Genomic DNA, 27,451 nt, shown 5'->3' on the forward strand with positions numbered 1-27,451 from the left:
CCTGTCCAGCAGGTGGAGACAGACCAAAACTGTGAGGGTATCCTATATCAGGACCGAGCCTACCCTACACCCCTTCAGTATAAAGTACTTTCAAAGCAGAATTGACTTCCCAAGGATCAAGCAAGCAATAAAAAACTAACAAATTGAACAAGTGAACAATTGAAAGGATTCTGTATGAATAAAAACGCTCTTGCATACAATTTTATTTTCATCTGCTAGATGCTTCCGGTGCCTTTAGTAATAGACAAAAATTCAGATAATTGAAAAAAAAACATGTAGAGAAAGACAGATCAGATCTAGTACGGGTGGGGGTCTGGACTGACCCGTGGTACCTCAGGAACGAAAATTAGCAGGTAAGAACCAATTTTCCTTTCCCTGTACGTAGCCGGATCAGTCCAGACCGTGGGATGTACCAAAGCTTCCCTAAACAGGGTGGGACCGAGATAGGTTCTTCGAGCAGGACTATCACCCGAAAGAGCCAAAAACTGGAGCCTGCACATCAAGGCGGTAATGATGAGCAAACGTATGCAGGGATTTCCAAGTAACTGCCCTACATATTTCCTACGGAGAGACCGATTGACTCTCCACCCAAGAAGTAGCCTGAGACCGTAAGGAATGAGCTTTTAAGCCTTCCGGCACGGGCCGACTCATACAGATGTAAGCCGACGCAATGGCCTCCTTTAGCCAACACGTGATAGTGGCCTTGGAAGCCTTATTACCTAGATAGGATTTTAGACAGTGCTAGGGAGGAGCCAGCTGTCGAGGTACATGTGGGCACCAACGACATAGGAAAATGTGGGAGGGAGGTTCTGGAAGCCAAATTTAGGATTTTAGGTAGGAAGCTGAAATCCAGAACCTCCAGGGTAGCATTCTCTGAAATGCTTCCTGTTCCACGTGCAGGTCCCCAGAGGCAGGCAGAGCTCCAGAGTTTCAATGCGTGGATGAGACGATGGTGCAAGGAAGAAGGATTCAGCTTTGTAAGGAACTGGGGAAACTTTTGGGGAAAGGGGAGACTTTTCCGAAAGGATGGGCTCCACCTTAACCAGAGTGGAACCAAACTGCTGGCACTAACTTTCAAAAAGGAGATAGAGCAGCTTTTAAACTAGAACAAGGGGGAAGGCCGACAGTCACTCAGCAGTGCATGGTTCGGAGAGAGGTATCCTTGAAGGATGCTAATGAAACAGGAGAGTTAGAGCATCCCAACAGAGAGGTTCCATTAAAAGCAAACATAGTTCATATGACTATATGTAAAAAATCACCTGAGCTAAAGATTTCCAAATTATCCTTAACAACTGAAAAGCAGGTTATTAATACAAAAAACACACTTTGAAATGTCTGTATGCCAATGCCAGAAGTCTAAGAAGTAAGATGGGAGAGTTAGAGTATATAGCAGCAAATGATGAGATTGACATAATTGGCATCACAGAGACTTGGTGGAAGGAGGTTAACTAATGGGACAGTGTTATATTAGGGTACAAATTATATCGCAATGATAGGGAGGATCAACTTGGTGGGGGTTTGGCACTTTATGTCCGGGAGGGCATAGTCCAACAGGATAAAGATCATACAAGAGACTAAATGCTCAGTAGAATCTATATGGGTAGAAATCCCATGTGTGTTGGGAAAGAGTATAGTGATAGGAGTATACTACCGTCCACCTGGACAAAATGGTCAGACAGATGATGAAACGCTAAGAGAAATCAGGGAAGCAAACCAATTTGGCAGTGCAATAATAATGGGAGATTTCAATTACCACGAATTAGTCAGAAAAGAGTCAATGGATTACCACACAATGTAATCAATAAAGAATTAGTGGAAACCAAATTAATTGAATATTGTAGCCTAAAAGGTTACAATGTCTCTTCGCCTCTTTCAGGCTAAGAGACATCAAGACGCTGTGTCGTTTTCAAAATGGTGAATTTATTGAGATGCTGTTGTCCTTTTCGTAAAGGTGGAAGTGACATGACTCGCTATTCTTAGCTATCATTGCATGCCCCTGAAGAAGCTTTACAGCGAAACATGGGCCGTGTTGGGTCTGTTTAAAATTGAATACAAAGAGTCTTTCACTGATATACACCATAAGGAATTTTACAGAAAATTAAAAAAAAAAAAAAATCCAAAAAATATAGATTTCATTAAAAAGGACTTTATAAGGTGGGTGATGTGTAGACCGGTTGGTCACTGCTGAAGTGTCACGACAGGCTTGCTGACACCTTTTAGGCTACAATATTCAATTAATTTGGTTTCCACTAATTCTTTATAGATTTCAATTACCCCAATATTGACTGGGTAAATGTAACATCAGGACTTGCTAGAGACAAAGTTCCTGGATGTAATAAATGATTGCTTCATGGAGCAATTGGTTCAGGAACCAACAAGAGAGGGAGCTATTTTAGATTTAATTCTTAGTGGAATGCAGGATTTGGTGAGAGAGGTAACGGTGGTGGGGCCACTTGGCAACAGTGATCATAACATGATCAAATTTAAACTAATAACTGGAAGGGGGACAATAAGTAATCTGCAGCTCTAACACTAAATTTTAAAAAGGGAAACTTTGATAAAATGAGGAAAATAGTTAGAAAAAACTGAAAGGTGCAGCTGCAAAGGTTAAAAGTGTTCAACAGGCTTGGATTTTGTTTAAAAATACAATCCTAGAGGCGCAGTCCATATGTATTCCGCGCATTAAGAAAGGTGGAAGGAAGGCAAAACGATTACCATCATGGTTAAAAGGTTAGGTGAAAGAGGCTATTTTAGCCAAAAAAACATCCTTAAAAAATTGGAAGAAGGATCAATCTGAAGAAAATAGGATAAAACATAAGCATTGTCAAGTTAAGTGTAAAACATTGATAAGACAGGCGATGAGAGAATTTGAAATTAAGTTGGCCATAGAGGCAAAAACTCATAATAAAAACATTTTTAAATATATCCAAAGCAAGAAACCTGTGAGGGAGTCGGTTGGACCATTAGATGACAGAGGGGTTAAAGGGGCTCTTAGGGAAGAGAAGGCCATTGCAGAAAGACTAAATTAATTCTTTGCCTCCGTGTTTACTAATGAGGGTGTTGGGGAGATGATAGTTCCGGAGATGGTTTTCAGGGGTGATGAGTCAGACGAACTGAACGAAATCACTGTGAACCTGGAAGATGTAGTAGGCCAGATTGACAAACTAAAAGAGTAACAAATCACCTGGACCTGATGGAATGCATCCTAGGGTTCTGAAGGAACTAAAAAATGAAATTTCTGATCTATTAGTTAAAATTTGTAACCTATCATTAAAATCATCCATTGTACCTGAAGACTGGAGGGTGGCCAATGTAACCCCACTATTTAAAAAAGGATCCAGGGGCGATCCGGTTAACTATAGACCAGTGAGCCTGACTTCAGTGCCGGGAAAAATAGTAGAAACTATTCTCAAGATCAAAATCGTAGAGCATATAGAAAGACATGGTTTACTGGAACACAGTCAACATGGATTTACCCAAGGGAAGTCTTGCCTAACAAATCTGCTTCATTTTTTTGAAGGGGTTAATAAACATGTGGATAAAGGTGAACTGGTAGATGTAGTGTATTTGGATTTTCAGAAGGCGTTTGACAAAGTCCCTCATGAGAGGCTTCTACGAAAACTAAAAAGTCATGGGATAGGAGGTGATGTTCTTTCGTGGATTACAAACTGGTTAAAAGACAGGAAACAGAGAGTAGGATTAAATGGTCAATTTTCTCAGTGGAAAAGGGTAAACAGTGGAGTGCCTCAGGGATCTGTACTTGGACCGGTGCTTTTCAATATATATATATATATATAAATGATCTGGAAAGGAATACGACGAATGAGGTTATCAAATTTGCGGATGGTACAAAATTATTCAGAGTAGTTAAATCACAAGCAGACTGTGATACATTACAGGAGGACCTTGCAAGACTGGAAGATTGGGCATCCAAATGGCAGATGAAATTTAATGTGGACAAGTGCAAGGTGTTGCATATAGGGAAAAATAACCCTTGCTGTAGTTACATGATGTTAGGTTCCATATTAGGAGCTATCATCCAGGAAAAAGATCTAGGCATCATAGTGGATAATACTTTAAAATCGTAGGCTCAGTGTGCTGCGGCAGTCAAAAAAGCAAACAGAATGTTGGGAATTATTAGGAAGGGAATGGTGAATAAAACGGAAAATGTCATAATGCCTCTATATCGCTCCATGGTGAGACCGCACCTTGAATACTGTGTACAATTCTAGTCGCTGCATTTCAAAAAAGATATAGTTGAGATGGAGAAGGTACAGAGAAGGGCAACCAAAATGATAAAGGGGATGGAACAGCTCCCCTATGAGGAAAGGCTGAAGAGGTTAGGACTTTTCAGCTTGGAGAAGAGACGGCTGAGGGGGGGGATATGATAGAGGTCTTTAAGATCATGAGAGGTCTTGAACGAGTAGATGTGACTCGGTTATTTACACTTTCGAATAATAGAAGGACTAGAGGGCATTCCATGAAGTTAGCAAGTAACACATTTAAGACTAATCGGAGAAAATTCTTTTTCACTCAACGCACAATAAAGCTCTGGAATTTGTTGCCAGAGGATGTGGTTAGTGCAGTTAGTGTAGCTGGGTTCAAAAAAGGTTTGGATAAGTTTTTGAAGAAGTCCATTAACGGATATTAATCAAGTTTACTTAGGGAATAGCCACTGCTATTAATTGCATCAGTAGCATGGGATCTTCTTAGTGTTTGGGTAATTGCCAGGTTCTTGTGGCCTGGTTTGGCCACTGTTGGAAATAGGATGCTGGGCTTGATGGACCCTTGGTCTGACCCAGCATGGCAATTTCTTATGTTCTTATGTTCTTTATTTGGCCCACACCACAGAACAAACAAGTGGTCAGAGACCCAGAACTCATTTGTAACCTGAAGGTAACGCAGCAAGACCCGTTTCACATTGAGATGCGCAGATCACCCCCAGTTGTATTTGCTACTTCTGACGAAGAAAAAGCCGGAAGTTTCACGGACTGATTGACATGAAAAGAATGGAGAGACCGAACTGTCTCTGTGAGGAAAAAAAGTAGAAAACTTTCAAAGTCTGCTTTTTTTTTTTTTTTTTAAAACAAGAATTAAATACTTGCTTGATCCAGACCAAAAGGAAAGAAAAATCCCCTCAGGGAAACTAAGGGAAGAAGAAGAAAGGGAACCGTAGGTTCAGCTGCCTGCACCTGCTGGAGACAGACGAATACTGAAGGGCTGCAGGGTAGGCTGTGTCCTGATATAGGAAACCCTCACAGTTTTGGTCTGTCTCCATCTGCTGGACAGGAGGCTCAACCCATGGTCTGGACTGATCCGGGTAGTACAGGGAACTGCTGATTTTTGATTTATGGCTCCCTGAGGAAGAACAAGGTAGCACTGTTCCTGAAAGACCATGAAAACGGGAGAAAAGAATTACCTTTAGCAGGGAAACAGATTTCCTCCATCTTCCCACATCGAAGTAGAAATGCTGCAGCCCAAATGCAGACCCCCTTCTGAGAACATGCACCACCCCAGCATCTGGAAAGGCAGGTCTGTTCTACATGAGACCAGCCCAGCTCATCTCATGTCTCGGTCCTTTCCACAGGCTGAAGGAGGAGCCTGCAGCTGCACCACTGGAAGCGTCAGCACCAAGACGTCATGTGAAAGGTGACGGGAGGGAGACTTCCACAGTGCAATACTCTGGGTTTCCAAAGGGGTTTATTTCCTTGGACGTAAGTGTACTGTACATCATTCAATTCTACATCACAATTCTCCGCACAGACATCACCACATCCAGCTTACATGTTTCATTTTACAACCTAAACACATACTTAGAAAAAAAATGGCAACCGAAGTAATAGCAAGAAGGAAATGGACAGCCATCAGCCGTTTGAGATTTAATCTACTGGGAGCTGAAGCCTATAGTGCTGAGGCACTGCTCGGAGAGGTGATCTGAAAGAGGCATTTTACGGTGCAAAGCTTTTTAACTTTTCTAAAAATGTCTTACATTTTGGGAACTTTTACACAATGGCACTGCTGAAGGGGAAACGACTTAAATTGAACCCTTGAGTAGCACTCGGAGTGCTGTGATGGACCCCATCACCCACAATTGTGGCGGCAGGTGTGGCAATACAATGGTGGTAGCCAAGGTAGTGGCAGCAGAGGCGGGTTCACAGTAGTAGGGGCAGATTGGTGGCAGCAGGAGGATAGTGGCAAAGGTGGATCCCGGAGGTGGCAGCAGAGGTAGGAAAAGGGGTAGATTGCAATAGCAGCAGTGCTCAACCCTGGCGGTAGCCGCAAAGGTGGATCACAATGGTGGCCGCAGGAAGGATGGATTGTGGTGGCAGTAGGAAGTCTGCATTGCATTGGTAGCCAGGGCAGATCATGGTGGTGATGGCAGGAAGTGTGGATTGCTGTGGCAACGGAGGTGGATCCTATTAGTGGTAGCAGTGCTGGCAGCACAAGTGGTAGATTTCAGTGACTTATGGTGATGGCAGCAGGAGGGGTGGATTTCCGTGGGTCGTGGTGATGGCAGCAGGAGGGGTGGATTTCAGTGGCTCGTGGTGATGGCAGCAGGAGGGGGGGATTTCAGTGGCTCATGGTGATGGCAGCAGGAGGGGGTAGAGGGAGTGGCAAGCACTGCTGAAGTGTCCACAGTGATGGCAGCAGACCCGGTGAACTGCCCTGTTTCTTTGGCACTGAGGAATTAAAGCAGGCAAGTTGCAGGCTTTTGCTGTCATTATTTCTTTTCAAAGTAAGCTGGGGCATTCATGAGGCGACCACGATAACACTGAAATGCCTCTAAATTATCAAAGTGTAACTTCTTTATTTGTGGAGACCATTAGGGAATGAACCTCAATTAAAAGCGACAGGGAGACGAATCCTTTATTCCAAGCGATACAATTTCATCTGCTGGGAGATTGAAACCTAAGGCCCGAGGAAGGCAGCTAATCTGTTTCCTTATTGAGCGAGTCCAGACTCCAGAAGTGTCAGATTTACAACAAAGCCCCTTACTGCTGAGGGACCATGGGCTGCAGGCATTAAGGGCTCTCCTACACGGCAAGGCCCAGTGTGCTGATTGCCCCTGATAATTCATGAGCAGCGGGCTTTATGATGAGAGATGTTTCTCAGAATTGTCTTTTGGGCATTGGTTTTCATGAATGATTAGAAAATGGGTCACAAAAATCATGAAGCAACCAAGTCTTAAAGAGCATCTACGGTTGTAGCTTGTACTGCAAATGTCTGGGTTCCAGGACAGCCAGCTCTTCACCATCATAAACTGGAGTCACTGGGTACAAAGAAGCCTCAGCAATATCCACTGTCGATAATTTAGAAATGAGACCTGTTTGTGGCCAGCGAGGGCAGGCACTTGGGTTCCAGGCCACCAGCTCTTCACCATCATAAACTGGAGTCACTGGGTGCAAAGAAGCCTCACCAGTATCCACTCTCAATAATTTAGAAATGAGACCTGTTTGTGGCATCGAGGGCAGGCACTTGGTTTCCAGGACAGCCAGCTTTTCACCATCATAAACTGGAGTCACTGGGTACAAAGAAGCCTCAGCAATATCCACTGTTGATAATTTAGAAATGAGACCTGTTTGTGGCCAGCGAGGGCAGGCACTTGGGTTCCAGGCCACCAGCTCTTCACCATCATAAACTGGAGTCACTGGGTGCAAAGAAGCCTCAGCAATATCCACTGTCGATAATTTAGAAATGAGACCTGTTTGTGGCCAGCGAGGGCAGGCACTTGGGTTCCAGGCCACCAGCTTTTCACCATCATAAACTGGAGTCACTGGGTACAAAGAAGCCTCAGCAATATCCACTGTCGATAATTTAGAAATGAGACCTGTTTGTGGCCAGCGAGGGCAGGCACTTGGGTTCCAGGCCACCAGCTCTTCACCATCATAAACTGGAGTCACTGGGTGCAAAGAAGCCTCAGCAATATCCACTGTCGATAATTTAGAAATGAGACCTGTTTGTGGCATCGAGGGCAGGCACTTGGGTTCCAGGCCACCAGCTCTTCCCCATCATAAACTGGAGTCACTGGGTACAAAGAAGCCTCAGCAATATCCACTGTCGATAATTTAGAAATGAGACCTGTTTGTGGCCAGCGAGGGCAGGCACTTGGGTTCCAGGCCACCAGCTCTTCACCATCATAAACTGGAGTCACTGGGTACAAAGAAGCCTCAGCAATATCCACTGTCGATAATTTAGAAATGAGACCTGTTTGTGGCATCGAGGGCAGGCACTTGCAAAGCTCATTTTTTCTCCTTGGTTCCAGGTCCTTACAGGTCGTCCCCTGTCCTTGGTTTCTTAAGGTGTTCATTTCATGGTTGTGAATACCAGTCTTCTTAATATGAGTTGTAAAGTTTAGTTTTGGTCTTCCTCTTCTTGTCTTTCCTTTCATTCTACAGGTTAGGAGCAGACATTTAAGATCTTCCTTCCTCAAGAACCGTAGCTGCCTTCCCGGACGGTGTCCACTTTCTGCTCGGTGAAGTTCATCTTTCTTCATTTTACGTTCTGCCCATGCTTTCAGCGTTCTACATATGAACCCCATTGCTCCCCCCCTCAGTGTGCTTTTCAGATATGTACAATTAGATGTTAAAACGATGTTCACCATCTGCAAAGCATTCCTAGGCATTGCCCTCCTTTTGATCGCATGATTTCATCTTTCATTTAATGTGATCCGGCTTCCTCGGGGGCCCATGTAATAGTGTGCTCAGCCTCGTGCACAGGTTGACCTGCACTTGGACCAACACCTGATGCAATAAGGGGATTAGTGTGTCCAAGCCAAGGTCTAGCTGATAGCGTTCATTACATGTAAGTGCCAAAAAAATCGCTGTGCACTCAGTGCGCACTTTTTAGTACAGAAAATTTAACGCCAGCCCTGGAGCTAGCATCAAGTCTTGCCGTGCGTCAAAGGCTCAATTGAAAAGCAAAAATTGTGCTTTATGTCGTTTTGCTTTGCCGGCAGCTGTTTTCTCCAGCGCGTGCAGGTTTTGTTGCTGCCGTCTTGTCTGACAGTATTTTTTAAAGGGATGTAGAGTATCTCTATTCACTTGTACTGCTGCGTCTAATCCCTTGCCTTACCAGCTGATACCTTTTTTTTTAGATTGGGCCAAGCGCCTGTAAAGTGAACGGATTACAACCCACACGTTTAATAATCGTCAGTCCAGCCTGCACTATTCAAACTGGCCACCAGACGGCAGCATTACTCCACGGCTCTTGGGGAGGGTAATTTTTCCATGCAGACCTTTCTCGGAATTTCTAAGTGAATTTATACACAAATTCACTTTGTAAATGTGCATGGAATTGCGTGGGTGAACTTACGTGCACCATGATCCACCCGTGCTGCCACTGCCACCCCAGTGCATGCACTGAGCCCACGTCAATTTCAGAGCATCATTTACAGGCACAAAACAGGCTTGAAGTCAGGACGGTCAGGTGATTTTGCACAGATGTAGGGTTGACCTCGGGCAAGCCTGGACAAACCCGCACATCATGAAGGAGAAACGTAGAGCTCTTTCCTTCTCAGTGCTGGCTTTAGGCACAAAAACTGCCTAAGAATGACCCAAAAATGACTGCATTTCAAGCTGCACCTTTCTTGGTAATGCTTCAGGCCTCGGCCATACGCAGTACAGAGCTGTGTAAAACTCAGGGTGACCTTGGTAGGAGAGGGGGCGCTGCCACAAGCAGAGTAGAACCAGAGCTGCCCGTGGTCCTTCCATCCAGTGGCCGGGCAGGTACAGTCCCTTATAGCCAGAAAGACCTTCCTTTAAGTGAAATGTTTTGCACATTTTTCTCTCGCTGGCTCTTATGAGATTAATTTGGCTGTGTCGTGCTTTCAGGTTTCCTCATTGAGAGTAACAGAAAGCAATGGTGCCTTAACCACAAAAGATACACAATTTAATTTAAAAAAACAACTTGTACAGAGGAATTTTGGGACATACTTAGGTACTGTAAACTCGTTGCTTGTAGGAAAGGCACCTGATCCTGGCACATAAACGCACATCCTGCTTCTTTCATGAGCTGCAGTGTAGGTCACTGTATTATTCACTTCTTTTCCTGGAGGGAGATGTGGCCAACATTTGTCCAATTTCTCCAAAAAAGGTAAATATATGCAAACAGGACTTGTGCAGATAAAACTCTTCCGCTCTGTGACTGTGGCAGTGCCACGGGCAAGAGCTCAGAAATCCTCCAAAGCAATTCAAAATGAAGCAAATCCTTCTGAAAATAGGGTGATGGCTGTACCAAGAATAAGAGGCAGTGACATTCTTAGAGAATCGAGGCCTTACAAAAGAAACCCTATTGGCGTTTTACAACAAAGACAGGGAGGATAGCAAACTGCTTTTGGGCTGTTAATGAGAGTGGTCTTGCTAACGGGGAAACAGGGGAAGACAGAGTTACAAACCTACTACAGAAAGTGAAATAATGAGAAAACCCAGTGAAGTACAAATCTCTGCCAGCATTCAGTCCGATAATAAGCAGAGCACGCAGACCCCCTGACCCCTGTGGGGGAGAAGAGGGGACCCCAATCCCATGCACAGTGCCAGGATCCAGTCTGAGCAGCAGAGCAGGCTCCTGTTTGGCCCTCAAAGCTAAGCCTGTGAAATTGGGATAATGTAAATGAGAACTCCACAAATAAATACTCTTAAACACACAACTTCAAAAATAAATACACTCAACTTTGAAAAAGAAAAGAAAAAAAAGCAGGAGCCGCCCCAGTGGCTTTTACTATCCCCGGGGTGAGGGAAGATCAGCCCCAGGGGCCTAACCGAGCCCTCTGTTGAGGGAGGGAGGGGTCAAGGACCTGGGATGAGCCCCAGGGAGCTGACTGTATCCTGGGTGCAGGAGGGCCCAGGACTCGGAGGAGGGAGGGAGGGGCCCAACCTGTTTACTGCAGTCTCGTGTTTCCTACACGATGCTCAGTTATGGGAAGACGGTGCTTCGTCTCTGCACCGCTTTGATATGGTTTGGGTATCCTGTCTGTTGCTGTATGTGAGTTGTGCAGCGGGCACCTCCCTCACACGTGCTTCCTGCCACCTCTCGCTGGATGCACTGGTTATTCCAGGGCTTTACCATCTGGCTCCTGCTCATCACCTCGCTGTGGAGAGGAACGTTTGAAGAATCCCAGCTGAAAAAAAAAAGACAAATCTGTGAGCACAGTCACTTCAGAACCAATGACTCCCATGACCCTTTTCTCTCAGAACCAAGGGCCCACACCACCCCACTTTACTTTTACATCCAATATCCCATGACCCCCACTCATGGCCATGCTCGGAAGCAAAAGGCCCCAACCGGAGCCCCCAGTCTCCTGCGAGTCCCTGGCTGAAGGAGAGGCTGCATAATTAGCCTCTCACCACAGGATGAAGAATGCACACATCAGCTGTGGCCCTGCCACCGACTCCACTGAAAACGGGGGCTCCATCCAATCAGAGTAAACAAGCAGGAAAGGGCCAATAGCTGGGGGAGGAGCAGCAACTCTAAGAGAGACTGCAGGCACCTTGATGGTATTGCTGCTGACATCTAGTGGCCAGGAGGGAGAACTGCAGGCTGTGTTGCCATTGCTGCTGCTTCACCTGGCACAGAGTTGTGCACTATTATGTTCCTTTGATTTTTTTTTTTTTTTTAGGATCCAGCAGTTTCTTCCTTCTCCTTTGTGCTTCCAGTTCAATCTGAACCAGGGCTGGGCACTGGTACCTTGAAGCCTTTGCACTACCCAGGGATTTTGCTTTCATTTTATATCCTCCCCAATCAATGATTTGTTATTGTTTGTAAGGTTTTGGGTGGACCCTTGGACACTATGGCTGTCACCAGAGAAGTAAAGGGGGTGGAGTGGAGACGTCGGGCAGGAACAGTCGTAACAGTACCCCCCTTCAAAGGGTGGTCTCCTGCGGGTACCAGGTTTAAGTTTTGAAGGATGCGCTAGATGAAATTGATGAAGCATCTCCTTATCAAGGATGTTAGCCTGAGGCTCCCAAGAGTTTTCTTCGGGGCCGAAACCCTCCCAAAGAAAGGAGTTATTCAAGTGTTTTGCCTCGTCTTCGGACATCAAGAATCTCTTCAACCTTGAATTCTAGGTCATCGTCTGCGTTGATGGCAGGTGGTTTCTGAGTCTTGGAAGAGAATTCACTGAGTATGAGAGGTTTCAAGAGTGAAACGTGAAAAGCGTTGTGGATGTTTAGTCCGGGTGGTAACTTCAGACTGTAGGTGATGTTGCCAAGACGTCTGAGAATTGTAAATAGTCCAACGTAGCGAGGAGCGAACCGAGTGGAGGGTAACTTCAGTCTGAGATGTTTGGTAGATAACCAGACTTTGTCACTGGGTTTGAAGACAGGCGCTTGAGAATGGTGAGCATCATAAAACTTCTTAGCGCAGTCACTCGCTTTAACTATTATGTCTTTCGTCTGAGTCCACTGGTTATGGATTTCATCAGCAGTAGATTGAGCTGCTGAGGACGTCACTGAGAGCTTCAGTGGAAGTGGCGATGTTGGAGAGCGTCCATATACCACTTCAAAAGGTGTTGATCCAGTTGATGTTGCTGGATGAGAGTTGATGGCGAATTCAGCCCAAGGTAACAGTTCAGCCCAGTTATTCTGATGGCAATTCACGTAGGCTTGAATGAACTGTTTTAAGGTTCTATTCATCTGTTCTGTTTGGCCATTTGATTGCAGATGATAGGCTGAAGTGTAGTCTAGAGAGATGTCGAATAACTTGCACAAAGCCTTCCAGAATCTTGTCGTGAATTGAGATCCTCGGTCTGAGACAATGTGTCTTGGTAGGCCGTGAAGGCGAAAAATGTGCGATATGAAGAGCTTCGCAAGCTCCAAGGCTGAAGGTAAACCAGGCAGCGCCACGAAATGGGCCATCTTGCTGAAGCGATCGACTATTACCCAGATGGTATTCATTCCTCCAGAAGGGGGTAAATAGACTACAAAATCAGTAGCGATGTGTGACCAGGGCTGTTCCGGAACTGGCAGTGGTTGCAGCAAACCTCATGTTGGCCAGAAGCAGGTTTGTGTTTGGCACAGTTGGTACAGGATGCCACGTAGGATAGGGTATCCTTCTTGATAGTAGGCCACCAATAAAACTTCTGGATCTTGAGCAGGGTACGGCGTTGACCAGGATGGCCAGCCTGCTTGGAATCGTGCGCCCAAAAGAGCACTTTTGTCCTGAGGTGTTTAGGCACGATGGGCTTACCAGCGGGCACAGAATGTGTAGTCGCCAAGATGACTTTCTTCGGGTCAATTATGTGCTGAGGTTCTTCAAGCACATCCTTCAAGAGAAAGGAGTGTGACAAGGCATCAGCTCTGGTATTTCTGTCTCCGGGGTGATATTTAAGCACAAAGCCAAAACGATTGAAAAATAAGTACCATCTAGCTTGTCTGTGGTTAAGATGTTGCGCATGGTGGAGATACTCTAGATTTTTGTGGTCCGTGAATACGGTTATTTGATGTTGAGCGCCTTCAAGCCAAGGCCACTATTCCTCGAATGCAAGCTTTATTGCCAAGAACTCTTTATCGCCGATCCCATAGTTCTTCTCTGCCGGGGAGAAATGTCGTGAGAAGAAAGAGCAGGGACGTAAGGCTTAAGAGTCTCCCGTCTGGCTCAATACAGCCCCCACGCCGACAACTGAAGCGTCAACTTCTACGATAAAGGGCTTGTTGGGGTCAGGATGCCGCAGGCATGGTTCCGTGGAAAAGGCAGTCTTTAGTTTCTCAAATGCGGAAATGGCCTCCGCAGACCATTTTGAAGCGTTGGCACCCTTGCAGGTCATTGCGGTCAAGGGTACTGTTAAAGAAGAATAGTTCTTTATAAAGTTTCTATAATAGTTGGTAAACCCCAGGAATCGTCTCAGGGCCTTCAGGCTGGTAGGTTGGGACCAATTTTTGATACTCTCGAGCTTTTGAGGGTCCATCTGGAAGCCATCTTTAGACACGATATAGCCAAGAAAAGGCACTGAGTCTTTATGAAATTCGCACTTGGAGAGTTTGGCGTAGAGCAGGTGTTCACAGAGTCAGTGTAGTACTTGTTTGACATCCTCTAGATGAGTGGGCAAATCCTGGGAAAATATCAGGATATCATCCAGGTATACCATGACACTCTTGTACAGCAGGTCCCGCAGGATGTCGTTCATCGTGTTCTGAAATATAGCGGGTGCGTTGCACAGGCCGAAGGGCATAACTAAGTACTCAAAATGGCCGTCTCGAGTGTTGAAGGCTGTTTTCCATTCGTCGCCACTACATTCATTCATTTCATTTACATTCATTTATAAAATTTATTAATCGCCTAACACTGTTAGGCCTAGGCGATATACAAAATACACACACATAATAAAAGCGACACAAACGAAGACAAATACAAAAATGGTTTCATAGAAACTAACTCATAAAGTATTATCTGATATTCATTACCTTATGCATTAACTTGTTCAAGTATTACCTTTAACAGTTATACACACGATTCAACAAATATTCCTTAAAAGCAGCTTTAAATTTTTTAACATCTTCAATAGATCGTAGTTCATAAGGAATCATGTTCCAGCAATTAGGTGCCGCTATGGAGAAAGATGTTTCTCTTGTGTAATGTAAATGGGCTAATCTCACTGAAGGGACTTCAAGTAAATTAAGTTGTGAAGACCTAAGTGCTCTAGCTGGCTTATGGATCCGAAGTAAGGCGTTAAACCAAAAACTACGAATGCGAATTAAGTTATAGGCTCCCTTCAGGTCAAGGTTTGAGAATATTTCGGCCCCCTGAAGCCGTTCAAACAGCTCTGAGATTAAAGGCAGGGGGTAGCGGTCTTTCATCGTGATCTCGTTCAGACCTCGGTAATCGATACCAGGACGTAGGGTACCATCCTTCTTCCCCACAAAGAAGAAGCCTGTGCCAGCTGGAGACTTCGATGGCCTAATAAACCCCTTCTGTAAATTCTCCTCGATGTATTTGGACATCGCCTTGTTCTCAATCGCTGAGAGTGGATAGACCCGTCCTTTAGGAAGTTCAGTATTGGGTTTCAGTCTTATGGCACAGTCATAGGACCTATGCGGAGGAAGGATGTCAGCAGCTTCTTTGGAAAACACATCACTAAAAGATGCGTACTGGGGCGGCAGTCCTGGCATGGCTGGAGTAGTAGGCATGCGGATGACAGGAGCAATCTCCTTAAGGCACTTCCCATGACAACCTGGGCCCCAGATATGATCTGATCTGTATCATGAATGCCGGTATAAAAAAAGCACTAAATAAATAAATAAATACAATCTCTGACTGCCAGCAGGCTCTTTCCAGTCCCTGTTTCCACCACTATGACCGGGCACAGAAACACTTGCTACCTGCCCTTACCTTCCATAGTGCCAGGACGAGCAGTGCTAGAAGCAGCAGCCCCCCTAATGTGCTCCCAATTATTATCCAGACTGGGATCTCCCATGCTTCCTGCTTGGAAATCTCCACTGTAATCTGAAATACAGAAATACCAAATTACATTTAGTGATGTGGACAGTTCAGTATATAAACGTGCAAAGATGGACCCACCTATATATGAACACAGAGAGAGAGAGAGAGAGAGAAACCTTTATACAGAGAGAGAGAGAGAGAGAGAGAGAAACCTTTATACACACACACACACAACCTGATACACATAGATACACAGGGACAGAGCCTCCTATATATGAACACAGAGAGAGAGAGAGAAACCTTTATACACAGAGAGAGAGAGAGAGAGAGAGAGAGAACCTTTATACACAGAGAGAGAGAGAGAGAGAGAGAGAGAGAAACCTTTATACACACAGAGAGAGAGAGAGAAACCTTTATACACAGAGAGAGAGAGAGAGAGAGAGAGAGAGAGAAAACCTTTATACACACACACACACAACCTGATACACATAGATACACAGGGACAGAGCCTCCTATATATGAACACAGAGAGAGAGAGAGAGAGAAACCTTTATACACACACACAGAGAGAGAGAGAGAGAGAGAGAGAGAGAGAAACCTTTATACACACAGAGAGAGAGAGAGAGAGAGAGAGAGAAAACCTTTATACACACACACACACAACCTGATACACATAGATACACAGGGACAGAGCCTCCTATATATGAACACACACACACACACACACACCCTGATACACATAGATACACAGGGACAGAGCCTCCTATATATGAACACACACAGAGATAAACCTTTATACACACACACACACACACACACACAGATACAACCTGATACACATAGATACACATGGACAGAACCACCTATATATGAACACACACACACACACACACACAGATACAACCTGATACACATAGATACACAGGGACAGAACCACCTATATATGAACACACACACACACACACACACATACAGAGAAAGATATACTTTTATACACACACACACACACAGAAAGATAAACCTTTATACACACACAGATACAACCTGATACACAGGGACAGGGACAGAGCCTCCTATATATACACACACACACACACACAGATACAACCTGATACACATAGATGCACAGGGACAGAGCCTCCTATATATGAACACACACACACACAGACACAGAGAGAGAGAGAGAGAGAGAGAGAGATAAACCTTTATACACACACACACACACACAACCTGATACACAGATACACAGGGACAGAGCCTCCTATATATGAACACACACACACACACACACACACAACCTGATACACATAGATACACAGGGACAGAGCCTCCTATATATGAACACACACACACACAGACACAGAGAGAGAGAGAGAGAGAGATAAACCTTTATACACACACACACACACACAACCTGATACACAGATACACAGGGACAGAGCCTCCTATATATGAACACACACACACACACACACACAGACAACAATTGCGATGTTCTGGGGCTGCGCAGGTGTCCTGGGTCTTACAAACGTGGGTGTTACTGTGCTGCTTCTCTGCTGCTGGCTCTCTTTACCTGACGGCTTAGCTGCTCTTCTCTGAAGATAAAGGGGCTGTGAAAGCGACGTTGCAGGGCCGCACTGATGATGAGTTTCAGAGACCTGAACTTGAGCTGGAAACAGGAAAGCAGCAATGAGATGAGTCCCACAAGAGCTGAAAGAGATAAGAGCAGCATTCCTCTGCCCCTGGGAGCGCTAGCAGTGGCTGGGAAAAGGAGGCAGGGCATGGAGAGAAAGCTTGTGAAAGTGAGAGGCTTGAGTCACTCAGACTGGAGAAAAGAAGGAATGAAGGGATATGACAGAAACAGCCATCAATAAAATACAAGGCAGTGACATTGTCTGTAAAAAACAAAGTTGAGCACAGGGAGTGATACAGAGCAGGCTGGAGGATTGCTCTGTCATGAGAGATGGTGGCTGCCGGGCATGGCCACCAGCAGAGGTGAGAGAGTCCACGCATGCTTGGGAGAGAGCTAGCCCACGGGAGAGGACTGACTTGGATACAAAGAGCGATACCCTGCAGATGGTCAAGCTTGTTCAGCTGACAGGTGGGGTGCTCTCTCAGCCAGAGCAGTGCAGGCTGGCGCAATGAAGCAGAACGCATGGTCCTTAACTGCTATTGTTTATTGTGTTACTACCTTCCGGGTCTCAGCAGGCACTTACAGCGTTCAGGGATTTCATCCACAGGTTTCCGTGCATGTGGAAGTTAATTTCTTCACCGGAGGCCACGTGCACATTGCAATCAATCGACACCACGTCAGAGTTACTGTGATTCTGAAAGCAGAGATCCACATGAGTGTCACATAAAAGGCTGAATTTTCTAGCTGTGCCGGGCATAAAAATGGATTTCTGGGGCTCGGTGAGCAAAACGGGCATAAAGAACCTGGTTTTCCATGACTTTTACGTGGTAGCGGAGCTGGGACTTATTCACCTGTGTTTTGATTTTAAGAAGTCTGCAAGTAAAGGACATCGCACAAGAGGCCAATACAGGAAACTCCGCGGGAGAGCCGCACTCCCAACGCGCGCCCAGGCGCCTCTCCTGGGCGCGCGATTAAGTATTTAAACTAGGGCCCGCTCTAATAAGGAGGTGCTTTGGACACTAGCGCATCCCTAGTGCCTCCTTATTGGCGGCTGTCAGCCATGGGTTCGGAACATGGACGCCGGCAAAATTGAGCGTCCATTTTCCGGGCCGCGGGCAGATTTTTATTTTTTTATTTTTGGGGCCTCCGACTTCATATCGCTATGACAGGAGTTAATTTCTGAAAGTAAAATGTGCGGCTTGGCTGCACATTTTGCTTTCTCTATTGAGGGTGAATACCTAATAGGGCCATCAATATGCATTTGCATATGATGGGTGCTATTAGTTTCGGGGGGGGGGGGGGGGTTGGCTGCGTGTTTTCCACGCGCTATTACTCCTTACTGTATAAGAGGTAATAATAGCGCATCAAAAGCGCGTGGCCGAGAGCACCGTTCCGTATTGGCCTGAAAGGCAGGGAAACCTTTGTGTGCTGAATTCCCCAGGAAACGTCTGTGCTCTTTGGTAATTATTTGCTCAGCACCTGATTTTCTAAAGCAGTTACACATGCAAAACCCAGTTTTATACATTTCTGAAAAAAGAGTCTGGGGTTTGTGCACAGAAAAGTATGCAGCGAAAGGATTATGCACATACGATTACTTGACCTGCACAGAGGCATTCCAGGGGGCGGAGTTTTGCTTTTCAAAAGTCCATGCGGAAATGCAGTGCCCACCTTGCAACCCGCTCTCTAACAGGTGAGAATGTGTGTGTGTGAGTAGCGCACGAGGAACGAGCACACTTCAGCCCTACGCGAGCTGTTATAAAATGACCCTCTCACAGAGCAGGCCTCTGCAATACCACTCCCAGCCACTAGAGGCACTATGCAGAAGAAAGAGGCAGAGGAAAAGGCCACTTGCCTCACACAATGGCAAGCCCAGGAGGACCCAGGACTCAGGGTCACAAGAACCTTCACAGGGAATAGCTACATTTTTTTTTTGTCGCCTATCCCTGTTTTATAATTCTGCAGGAGTGACATTACCAGCTGCTGGTGGCGGGTGAGGTCCTCTTCTGACGGAGAATGCCTGTAGTCTGTCTTGTTACCCCAAATATTACAGGTGATGTTTTCCTTTCAAGAGAAGAAAAAGGAAAGCAGTAAGTGACCTCTGGAAGCTGAAAAGTCATTGATGGCTACCCCCTTTTCTGTGATGTGTGATCTCAGAATGTTTCCTATTGCTTACCACAAATAAAAAAACAACCAGGGAGATGCCTTAATACATCAATTACAAAAATAACTTTCAAGATGCAAACGCTAAGTCACAGGGAGAAGAAGCTAGCAAGCAATTTATGCGGGTAAAAGGATGAATGAGGCTAAAGCTTCCACGTTCCTGCATGATGTGCAGAATTTGCCGCACCACGAGGAGCTATTCCCGGACGAGGAAACGTGAGGTACCCATGGGAAGATTTGGAGTGAAGGGCACCTGAGAACTGGTACAAAGCCCACGAGTCTTTGTCTACCACCGGTTTGCTTTTGTTACTACTGCTGAAGCGGGAAGTAACAGTACTAGGGTACTCCTGCTCCTGTCTGGCCTTTAGCTCTGTCCTCAGCTATCTTGAGCAAATCCCAGGGCACAGCCTCCCGTATCCCCTGTGAGAAGAGAGGCTTTCATCGCCTTCAGTCCGGAGACCCCACCTGGGGTAATCCTGTCCCTGTCACATGTGAATGCTTTATACCGAGGTCCCCATGGGGTCATCGCTTCTACGAGAACACCTGGGAAAGTACAGAGGAGACGTACATAATGCAAGTATGCGGAGAAGTTTGTCTCTCACAGAACAGCCTCCCACTTCTTCTTCCTGTGCTAGAAAGAATGATAAAGCCCCGGTTTATTCTGCAGATAGTGCAGGCCATTCTATGCTCCTGGTGGAAAGCAGATCCTCTCTAGACCACAACACCACTTACTCGACATGGAAAAGGTACTGGAAGGGCAACAAAAATCATAAAGGGGATGGAGAAAGGCCAAGCAGATCTGGGAAAGGAGACGACTGAGAGGGAATAGGATTGAGATTTATAAAATCATGAGTGGGGTGGAACAGGTTATTTACCCTTTCAAGCAACCCTAGGACTGGGGGACCCTCCATGAATCCAGCAACCGGCAGATTTAAAACAAATCGTAGGAAGTATTTTGTCACTCTGCGCACAATCAAGCTTTGGAGTCTGCTGCCAGAGGATGTGGTCAAAGCATCTAACACAGTGGGGTGCCTTCATATGAAAACCCCTTTTACTCACGTACACCATTCTTAACATTCACACCACACACAAAGCACATATTCATAATCTTTTTACATAGAGCAACTAAATCCCCACATTTTCATTTACATACTAGGCATGAAATAATCCACTTTACAAAATGTCTCCCATAAACCAAAGTATCCCCGTTGAAAAAATAATCTTTTTTCCATATAATTCTCATCACCTTAACATTTCCAAAGAGCTTGATGCTGCTTTACTGATTTCCAGGGCAATTCATCACTATGCCAATATAAGAGCATTGGAAGAATTTAAAACATCAATCAAGCAAATGAAAATTAAAAAATTAAAAAGGGATGAAGCAGATTATGCTATGAATAATGTATACCGTTGGTTAAACACAGAAGACACAAAACCTGGACGACATGTAACATTCGAAGATTCGGATGGTAGCAGATCAAATGATTCAGACGAGGGCGAATCCAACAGAAATCCAAAAAGAGGTGTGTACAATCAGCCTTTTTTAGGGCCGGAAGACGAAGCAGGTGGAAGTCTCAATCACATCGGAAACCGTATTGCAACGACCCAGTAACACAGGCTTATTCCCAATGGGAAGGACCTCAGACGAGATCACGGACTCGTTACGATCCGCAGTCGTAAACTCTCTAAATATGTGATTTCAAAATCTCAAGAACATGTTCTTAATTTGGGACTGTCATTTGTTCCATATAAACGCCATGATCCATTTCAAAGTAGGATTTCCATAGCGAAATTTATTCGCAATCTTCAAATAAAATTATACTGCGATGTTAATGAGGTCCCTACAGATCAGTTATCAATAGTACGTCCTAAATCAAAATGGATTCCACCTGGACCCATGGATGCTAACATCAGTACTTTTCGCGATCTGATCCTTAAGGACATAGCAGATTTTGAAAAAATGTCAACTAATCCTTACATTAATTTATCCACTGAATCAAGACAGGCATTACAAATATTGTCTCAAAACCAACACATTATTATTAAGCCTGCCAATAAAGGCAGCAGTGTAGTTATACAAGATCGAGATCAATATATTCAATCGCTTACAACACAAGTATCAGACACAAGATATTACAGAGAGTTAGCAGATGATCCCACTCCAGACTTACAGCATATAATTGAAGAACCTTTGCAAGAAAAAGACACACCATTTCCAACGCGGAATGCAGTTTTTTGCAGGTGAATCATCCACGCAACCTAGTGTTATACCGGGTACCTAAAGTCCATAAGACTCTTAACAATCCACCCCTTCGCCCTATTATTGCCAGTAATGGGTCGATTCTTGAACCTCTGGCTATATTTTTGGATACATGTCTACAACCTTATGTCAAGCAGATGCGCTCTTTTGTACAAGATACCACGCATGTTTTGAACAAATTGGAAGGAGAAATATTAACATCATCTACTGTACTAGTAACTATGGACGTAGTATCTCTATATACTAATGTGTCTCAAGCAACAGCTCTTCTCACTATTGAAAGGTGTTTAAAAGACAACATGGAAGGGGGACGCATCCCCTATAGATTTGTGTCTGAGATTGCTAAATTGGCAAATTTTATCTACAAGTTCACGGCATTGCGATGGGGTCTTCTGCTGCCCCATCCATTGCAAACTTAGTCATGGATCGATTTATTATTATCATTTCTACAATACTTTCCCTGAGTTACCTATAAACTAAAGCATATCATCCGCCATCAGGCTGATTATAATGTGCTTTCTTTTATATGAAATATAAAGGTTAAAGCTGATCATACTGCATAGTTTAATAGCCAGAGAGTCTCTAAAGTTTGTTGGCCACTAATTTCCCTGGCTTATTATCTCCCTCAAAGAAAGTTTGTTGCACTAGTTCTAACTTATGTGCAATAGTGTCTCGGTGTTACGCTTGAAGTTAAGCAAATGGTTATTAGCAAGGCATAGCACAATGAACAGAAACCGGTCTTTCTTGCTGAACAAATAAAATCAGCTGTCAAAAGCTGGACAATGGTCCCAGTGGTGAACGTCCCAGGTAGCAATGGCACATCAAACCGTCTCTCGGATGAAGCAGACTCTCCTTCGTTCCTCTGAAGGCGCCTGCCCCCTTTCTCAACACACTGCCAATACAGGCAATCCTCCTCCTGCCTCAGGGCTGTGGCAGGTCGCTGGCTCCTATCGATGTTAGCAAACCTAGCCTCCTTTAAAGCTGATACTGCCTCATCTACTGTTTTGACCCTGGACGATAATCCTTGGATGGTGAACCATGAACCAAAAGGCTAAAGCTAGCAGTAGCGTAGATTTCCTGACATCTTTAAAGTCCTGCCTCTTGCAAAGTGTAATTTGGGAAATGGCAGTAATGTTCACTATATCCTGGCCCTCCCACTTTCAGACCACTCGTTTCCTCGCAATATTGTGGATTCTCTCTTTCATGGAATAGTAATGGAGTTATATCCCTTGGTTTGCTAGACCTCCTCTGGCTGAGAGCACGATGAGCAATTCCTGGCGGTCAGGATCAAATGTTAATGACCACTGTTTCACAGTCGCCGTCGGCACTCCCCGGAATTTATCTGACATCGTTTCACATTCTGTTTGGAAAGGTTTATCTTGGCACTGCAGGTGATGTAGAGTCTCTGGGTCTCAGTTTTATTAGCAGTCTCTTCCACTCGCCGACCCAATTCATTCATAATCTTCTTTCTTTCATCTCAGCCATCATTTCTTTTTTGTAATTTTTAATACCCTTTGTTTTCACAGCTCTTGCCCAGGAAACCCCTGGTCCAAGCCATGAAGCCCCAGGGAGCAGCAGCGCAGTCCCAGATCTCAGCACAGCCTTTCAACTGGATGCTCAGACCCAGCCAAGTGAGGAAGAGGAGGAGCAGAAGCAGAAGCAACTGCAACCCCTTGGGTCACCCCTACCCCTCGGCGCCAGCTTTATGGAGGGGACATCCCTGCCATGGGAGGAAGATGTCCAATTGCCACCTGCCTCCAACATGCCACATGACCAGCTGGATGCACCAGAGAGCCAGCAAGCTCAGCCCACCAGCCTGGTCATGGCAGCACTGGAGCCACTGACAGTGTCTCAGCCGCCACCAACTCCAGTCCCCAGAGCAGCAGCACTGGATCGTACAGTCCAGGACACACTCAGCCGCATCAAGAGGAGGCAGAGATTGTCCGCTCGAGGAGGGCTCTTGAATCGTGGTGGCATTCACAGACTCCATTTCAGAAAGAGCAGCTTCTAAAACTCAAATTTTCTCTGAGTGTTCGAGATTTATTCTTTGCTAAACATGAGCAATGGAACCCCAATTCTTGAGGTAAGAGGAAAGACTGCGCCATCAAATCCCACAGCGCACCCAGAGTAAGAACGGCGGTACAGAGAGACCCTGCATCTGGCCAGCGCGCTGGAAACTTCTCCTGGGTCAGAGCTGCAGATAAGTTTCCAGTGCTACTGCACTGGCACTTAAAACCCCTAAAAAAGGAGAATAAAAGTTTAAAAAAAAAAGTTTTTAAATGTCCGTGGATAAGTACAGGACTTCTGCAGATATCTAGCGCAGGTCACCATTAGTTAAGCTGGAGAACAGACTTATCTGGCTACGATTCAGTGACCCGCGCTAGATAGGTGGATAAATTCAGACGTATCCAGCCTCTGGCAGCAGATAAATCAGCATTTATCCAGCTAACTGGGGGCCACGGCTGTCACGGATGGCTCCCCCTTCCCTTCCTGAGTTAAAATTTTAAAGTTTTTGCACTTTATTTTTTTTTAAACTCCGCATGCATTTGCATAACCTTAGCTTTCTGCGTTGGGAGGTAAAAACAAATTTTAACCTGAGCGTTAAAAATGGAAACCGGCGCACGGTTTTTTAATGCTCAGCTTGTTGCATCGGCCTGAAAGGGAGGTGCATCCCATAAAAGTTCATGAATACATCGCAAACATTAATGCTAGGCAGAGCCATGAGAGAGAATCGGGAGGAGGAGGAGGAGCAGAGCACAGATTTATACTGCACCCCAAAGTTACAATCAGTACCTGATCAACCAGGAAATCCGATATCCACAAAACACGATTCCCACCTCTTGTGGCCACAGGAATCAGGATTTTAATGGTGAGGTCGTTGATGGGAAAGAATCCCAAGTTCTGTAGCTGTGGGACATAAAATAAACAGGTGCACACTCAGTGAGCCGGCCCTCAGCCAAGTTATGTGACGAGTATTCAGCCACCCCCAGCTCTCTCTGAATATAAACGGTTAGATTTCCACTTGCCCCTGCCTCTCACAGGGATCACATGAGAATGGGGGAATCCTTTTGCTGCCTTGTGATACATGAATCCCATACTCTGGGTCCTCGATCTAAGGGAGCAGCCGCCTGTGCTACCTGAAAGGTGCAGTTGAAAGGTGGTCCAATGCTGTCATATCTGTCCAGGGAGCTTCCAGCCTTTACTTCGTACCTCTCCAGGCTCGAGACCCTGCAGTGAGAGCAGAGGGAACAAGGAGACTTAGGTGCAGGCATCAGCGATGCGAGTAGGCGGTGCTCTGAAACCAAGCAGGATTCCCGGGCTGGGATAGGACTGGCTGCCTCCAGTACCTGAATGTAATCTGCTCTGAATTGCCAAAAAGCAAAATATAAATCAGATAGATAAATAAATAGAGGTGGGCATGCAAGTTCCCTCACACAGCTCCGCCCTGCTTACAGCAGATGCAACTTTGTGCTGCGCATTTCTGGCCGTTAAGGAAGGGGATGCTCATAGGTTTGCTTTGAAAATCCTCGGTGAAGTCTGTGTGTGCATGTGCAGGGCCGGTGCTGCCCCCCACCCCCGTCCCGGATCATTCAGTCTCTGTCCCAGGCCCACAAAAAAAAAAAAAAAAAGCTCAGCTCCCTCCAGCGAAACAAACTCTAAAAACTGACCCTCGCCCTGGAATCCATGACCAGTGCAAGGGTCTCAACTCACCCTGGCCCACTCCACACACACAGTGAGTTATGCATTTATAACAACGTTTCACACAAAAAATACCAAAATACAGCATTCTGAGGTAAAAATATCCCTTACATTATATTTACATGCACGGCTGTGATGCCAACCAGAAATCCCTGCAGAAAAACCCACTTGGAACCCATAAGGTATTAGGCCTGTTGTGTGCTGGGTGTGGGCTTGACCCTCCGAAAGCCCTAAAACACTAATACACTTCCTATTAGGAGAATACCTCACCTCAGTCACACATGCAGAACATAAACAGACCCTCCCCAAATACAGAATAGCGCGACCATAAAGTAGAAATACAAACGCGCAGACAAAAACTGAACTGGAAACGGCAAGAAGCCTCACAATCTATGCAGTGCAACAATGAAAACACAGAACCATCACCATTCCTCAAACATCAAACAATAAAATCAAGAAATATAACAAATACATCATCATTATAGTAAAAACATACTAATAATAATATTTTTAAAACAGATGAAAAATAAAAAAGTGAATAATTAAACACTCATACATTTTTTTAAATGTCCTAAACACCAATAAAATATTTCAAAACAGCAGACACATCAAACAACACCCGAAAAACAAAACTAAAAAGGATTTTAAAATTTCATTTGATTTCTAGTCGTCCTGAGATTGTCGTGGAACAGTGGGAGTGGGCTACAAAAACTCTCTCCTTTCTTTCTTATATACTGTATATGCACCCACAAGTCACACACACGTGCGCTTCTCTCTCTCACACGAACTCAGATGTCTCCAGCTCTCACACACGTGCGCTTCTTTCTCTCACACGAACTCAGATGTCTCCAGCTCTCACACACGTGCGCTTCTTTCTCTCACACGAACTCAGATGTCTCCAGCTCTCACACACGTGCGCTTCTTTCTCTCACACGTACTCAGATGTCTCCAGCTCTCACACACGTGTGCTTCTTTCTCTCACACGTACTCAGATGTCTCCAGCTCTCACACACGTGTGCTTCTTTCTCTCACACGTACTCAGATGTCTCCAGCTCTTCTTTGATTGGGCTCTGCCAGCAGCCCCAGGCCCTCCTCTTCATTTTGCTGGTGGCAGGTTGGGATCCACTTGCAGCCCCATTCTCTCTCTTACACACATGCAATCCAGGCCAGATCCCATTCACACCCACACCCCCAAGCAGGCTCCCATTCACACTCCCTCACCCACCCAAATCCCAGGCAAGCTCCCATTCATATCCACCCATCCATCCCAGGCAGGCTTTCATTCACACACACACACCCATCTCTGGCACGTTCCCATTCTCTCACACACCCCATCCATCCCAGGAAGGCTCCCATGCATGCATGCACGTGCACACACAAACACACACACACACATCCCAGGCAGGTTCCCATTCTCTCACACACACACACCAACCCACCTATCCCAGACACCCATTCATACCCTCTCCACCCATCCCAGGAAGGCTCCCATGCATGCATGCACACGCACGCACAAACACACACACACACACACATCCCTGGCAGTCTCCCATTTACATCCACCCATCCATCCCAGTCAGGCTTTCATTCAGATACACACAGCCATCTCACATGCTGATGCTTGCTATAAAAATCCTCAGTAAAGTCTGCATGTGCAATGCACTTCACCGCTACACAAGGAGTTATACAATTATCTTCTCACACGGAGACGTTTGATTTGAAAGTTCTCGGATAATTGGCCAAGTTTGTGAACAAATTACCTCACACAAAGCCACATCTGCTCCAAGTGGGCGCAACCTGAATGAAGATTTTTTAAAATCATAAAGTATGCGCATACATGGCAGCTCCACTACCACAGAACCTATGTAAGGTCCACAGGAAAATGGGTTACACGTGGACTTTACATGTGCTGAGCCTAGCTCCATTCCATAATGGCCATTTACACACATAAATGGCTCTGAAAGTTACTCCCTCAGAGGACAAATTTCAAAAGCATTAACTCAGGTAAAACAGTTTGTTACATTGTGCCCTGCATATGAGTTAACAGTACCGGTGTAGTGCCTGTATGTGCCTACGTTTATCCTCAGTGAGCGGAGGCGTTCCCAGGGACTGGGGTAAAAGTACACGTGTAGTACCTGTATGTGCATAAGTTTATCCACAGTGAGCGGAGGCGTTCCCAGGGACTGGGGTAAAAGTACACGTGTAGGCCCTGTATGTGCATAAGTTTATCCACAGTGAGTGGCTGAATTCCCAGGGACTGGGGTAAAAGTACACGTGTAGTACCTGTATGTGCATAAGTTTATCCACAGTGAGTGGCTGAATTCCCA

General features: G+C 45.4%; 1 protein-coding gene across 7 annotated transcripts in view; it reads right to left on the minus strand.

Annotated features, from left to right (window-relative positions):
* Positions 1–5,683: 5,683 nt before the first annotated feature.
* ITGA11 (integrin subunit alpha 11) overlaps positions 5,684–27,451 on the minus strand; it is a 158,443-nt gene continuing 136,675 nt past the window's right edge. For 6 of the 7 annotated variants that reach the window (XM_029575155.1, XM_029575153.1, XM_029575154.1 and 3 more), the window contains 7 exons: positions 24,563–24,653; positions 24,219–24,332; positions 18,980–19,066; positions 17,589–17,699; positions 16,946–17,041; positions 15,322–15,435; positions 5,684–11,116 (listed from right to left, as the gene is read on the minus strand). In XM_029575155.1, the coding sequence (XP_029431015.1) occupies positions 11,045–11,116; positions 15,322–15,435; positions 16,946–17,041; positions 17,589–17,699; positions 18,980–19,066; positions 24,219–24,332; positions 24,563–24,653 (685 nt within the window). In that variant the 3' untranslated portion in view covers positions 5,684–11,044. The remainder of the gene's footprint in view (positions 11,117–15,321; positions 15,436–16,945; positions 17,042–17,588; positions 17,700–18,979; positions 19,067–24,218; positions 24,333–24,562; positions 24,654–27,451) is intronic. The other variant, XR_003852403.1, reaches the window with a different exon arrangement.

This window comes from Rhinatrema bivittatum, chromosome 13 (assembly GCF_901001135.1).
Source record: "Rhinatrema bivittatum chromosome 13, aRhiBiv1.1, whole genome shotgun sequence".
NCBI lineage: Eukaryota > Metazoa > Chordata > Amphibia > Gymnophiona > Rhinatrematidae > Rhinatrema > Rhinatrema bivittatum.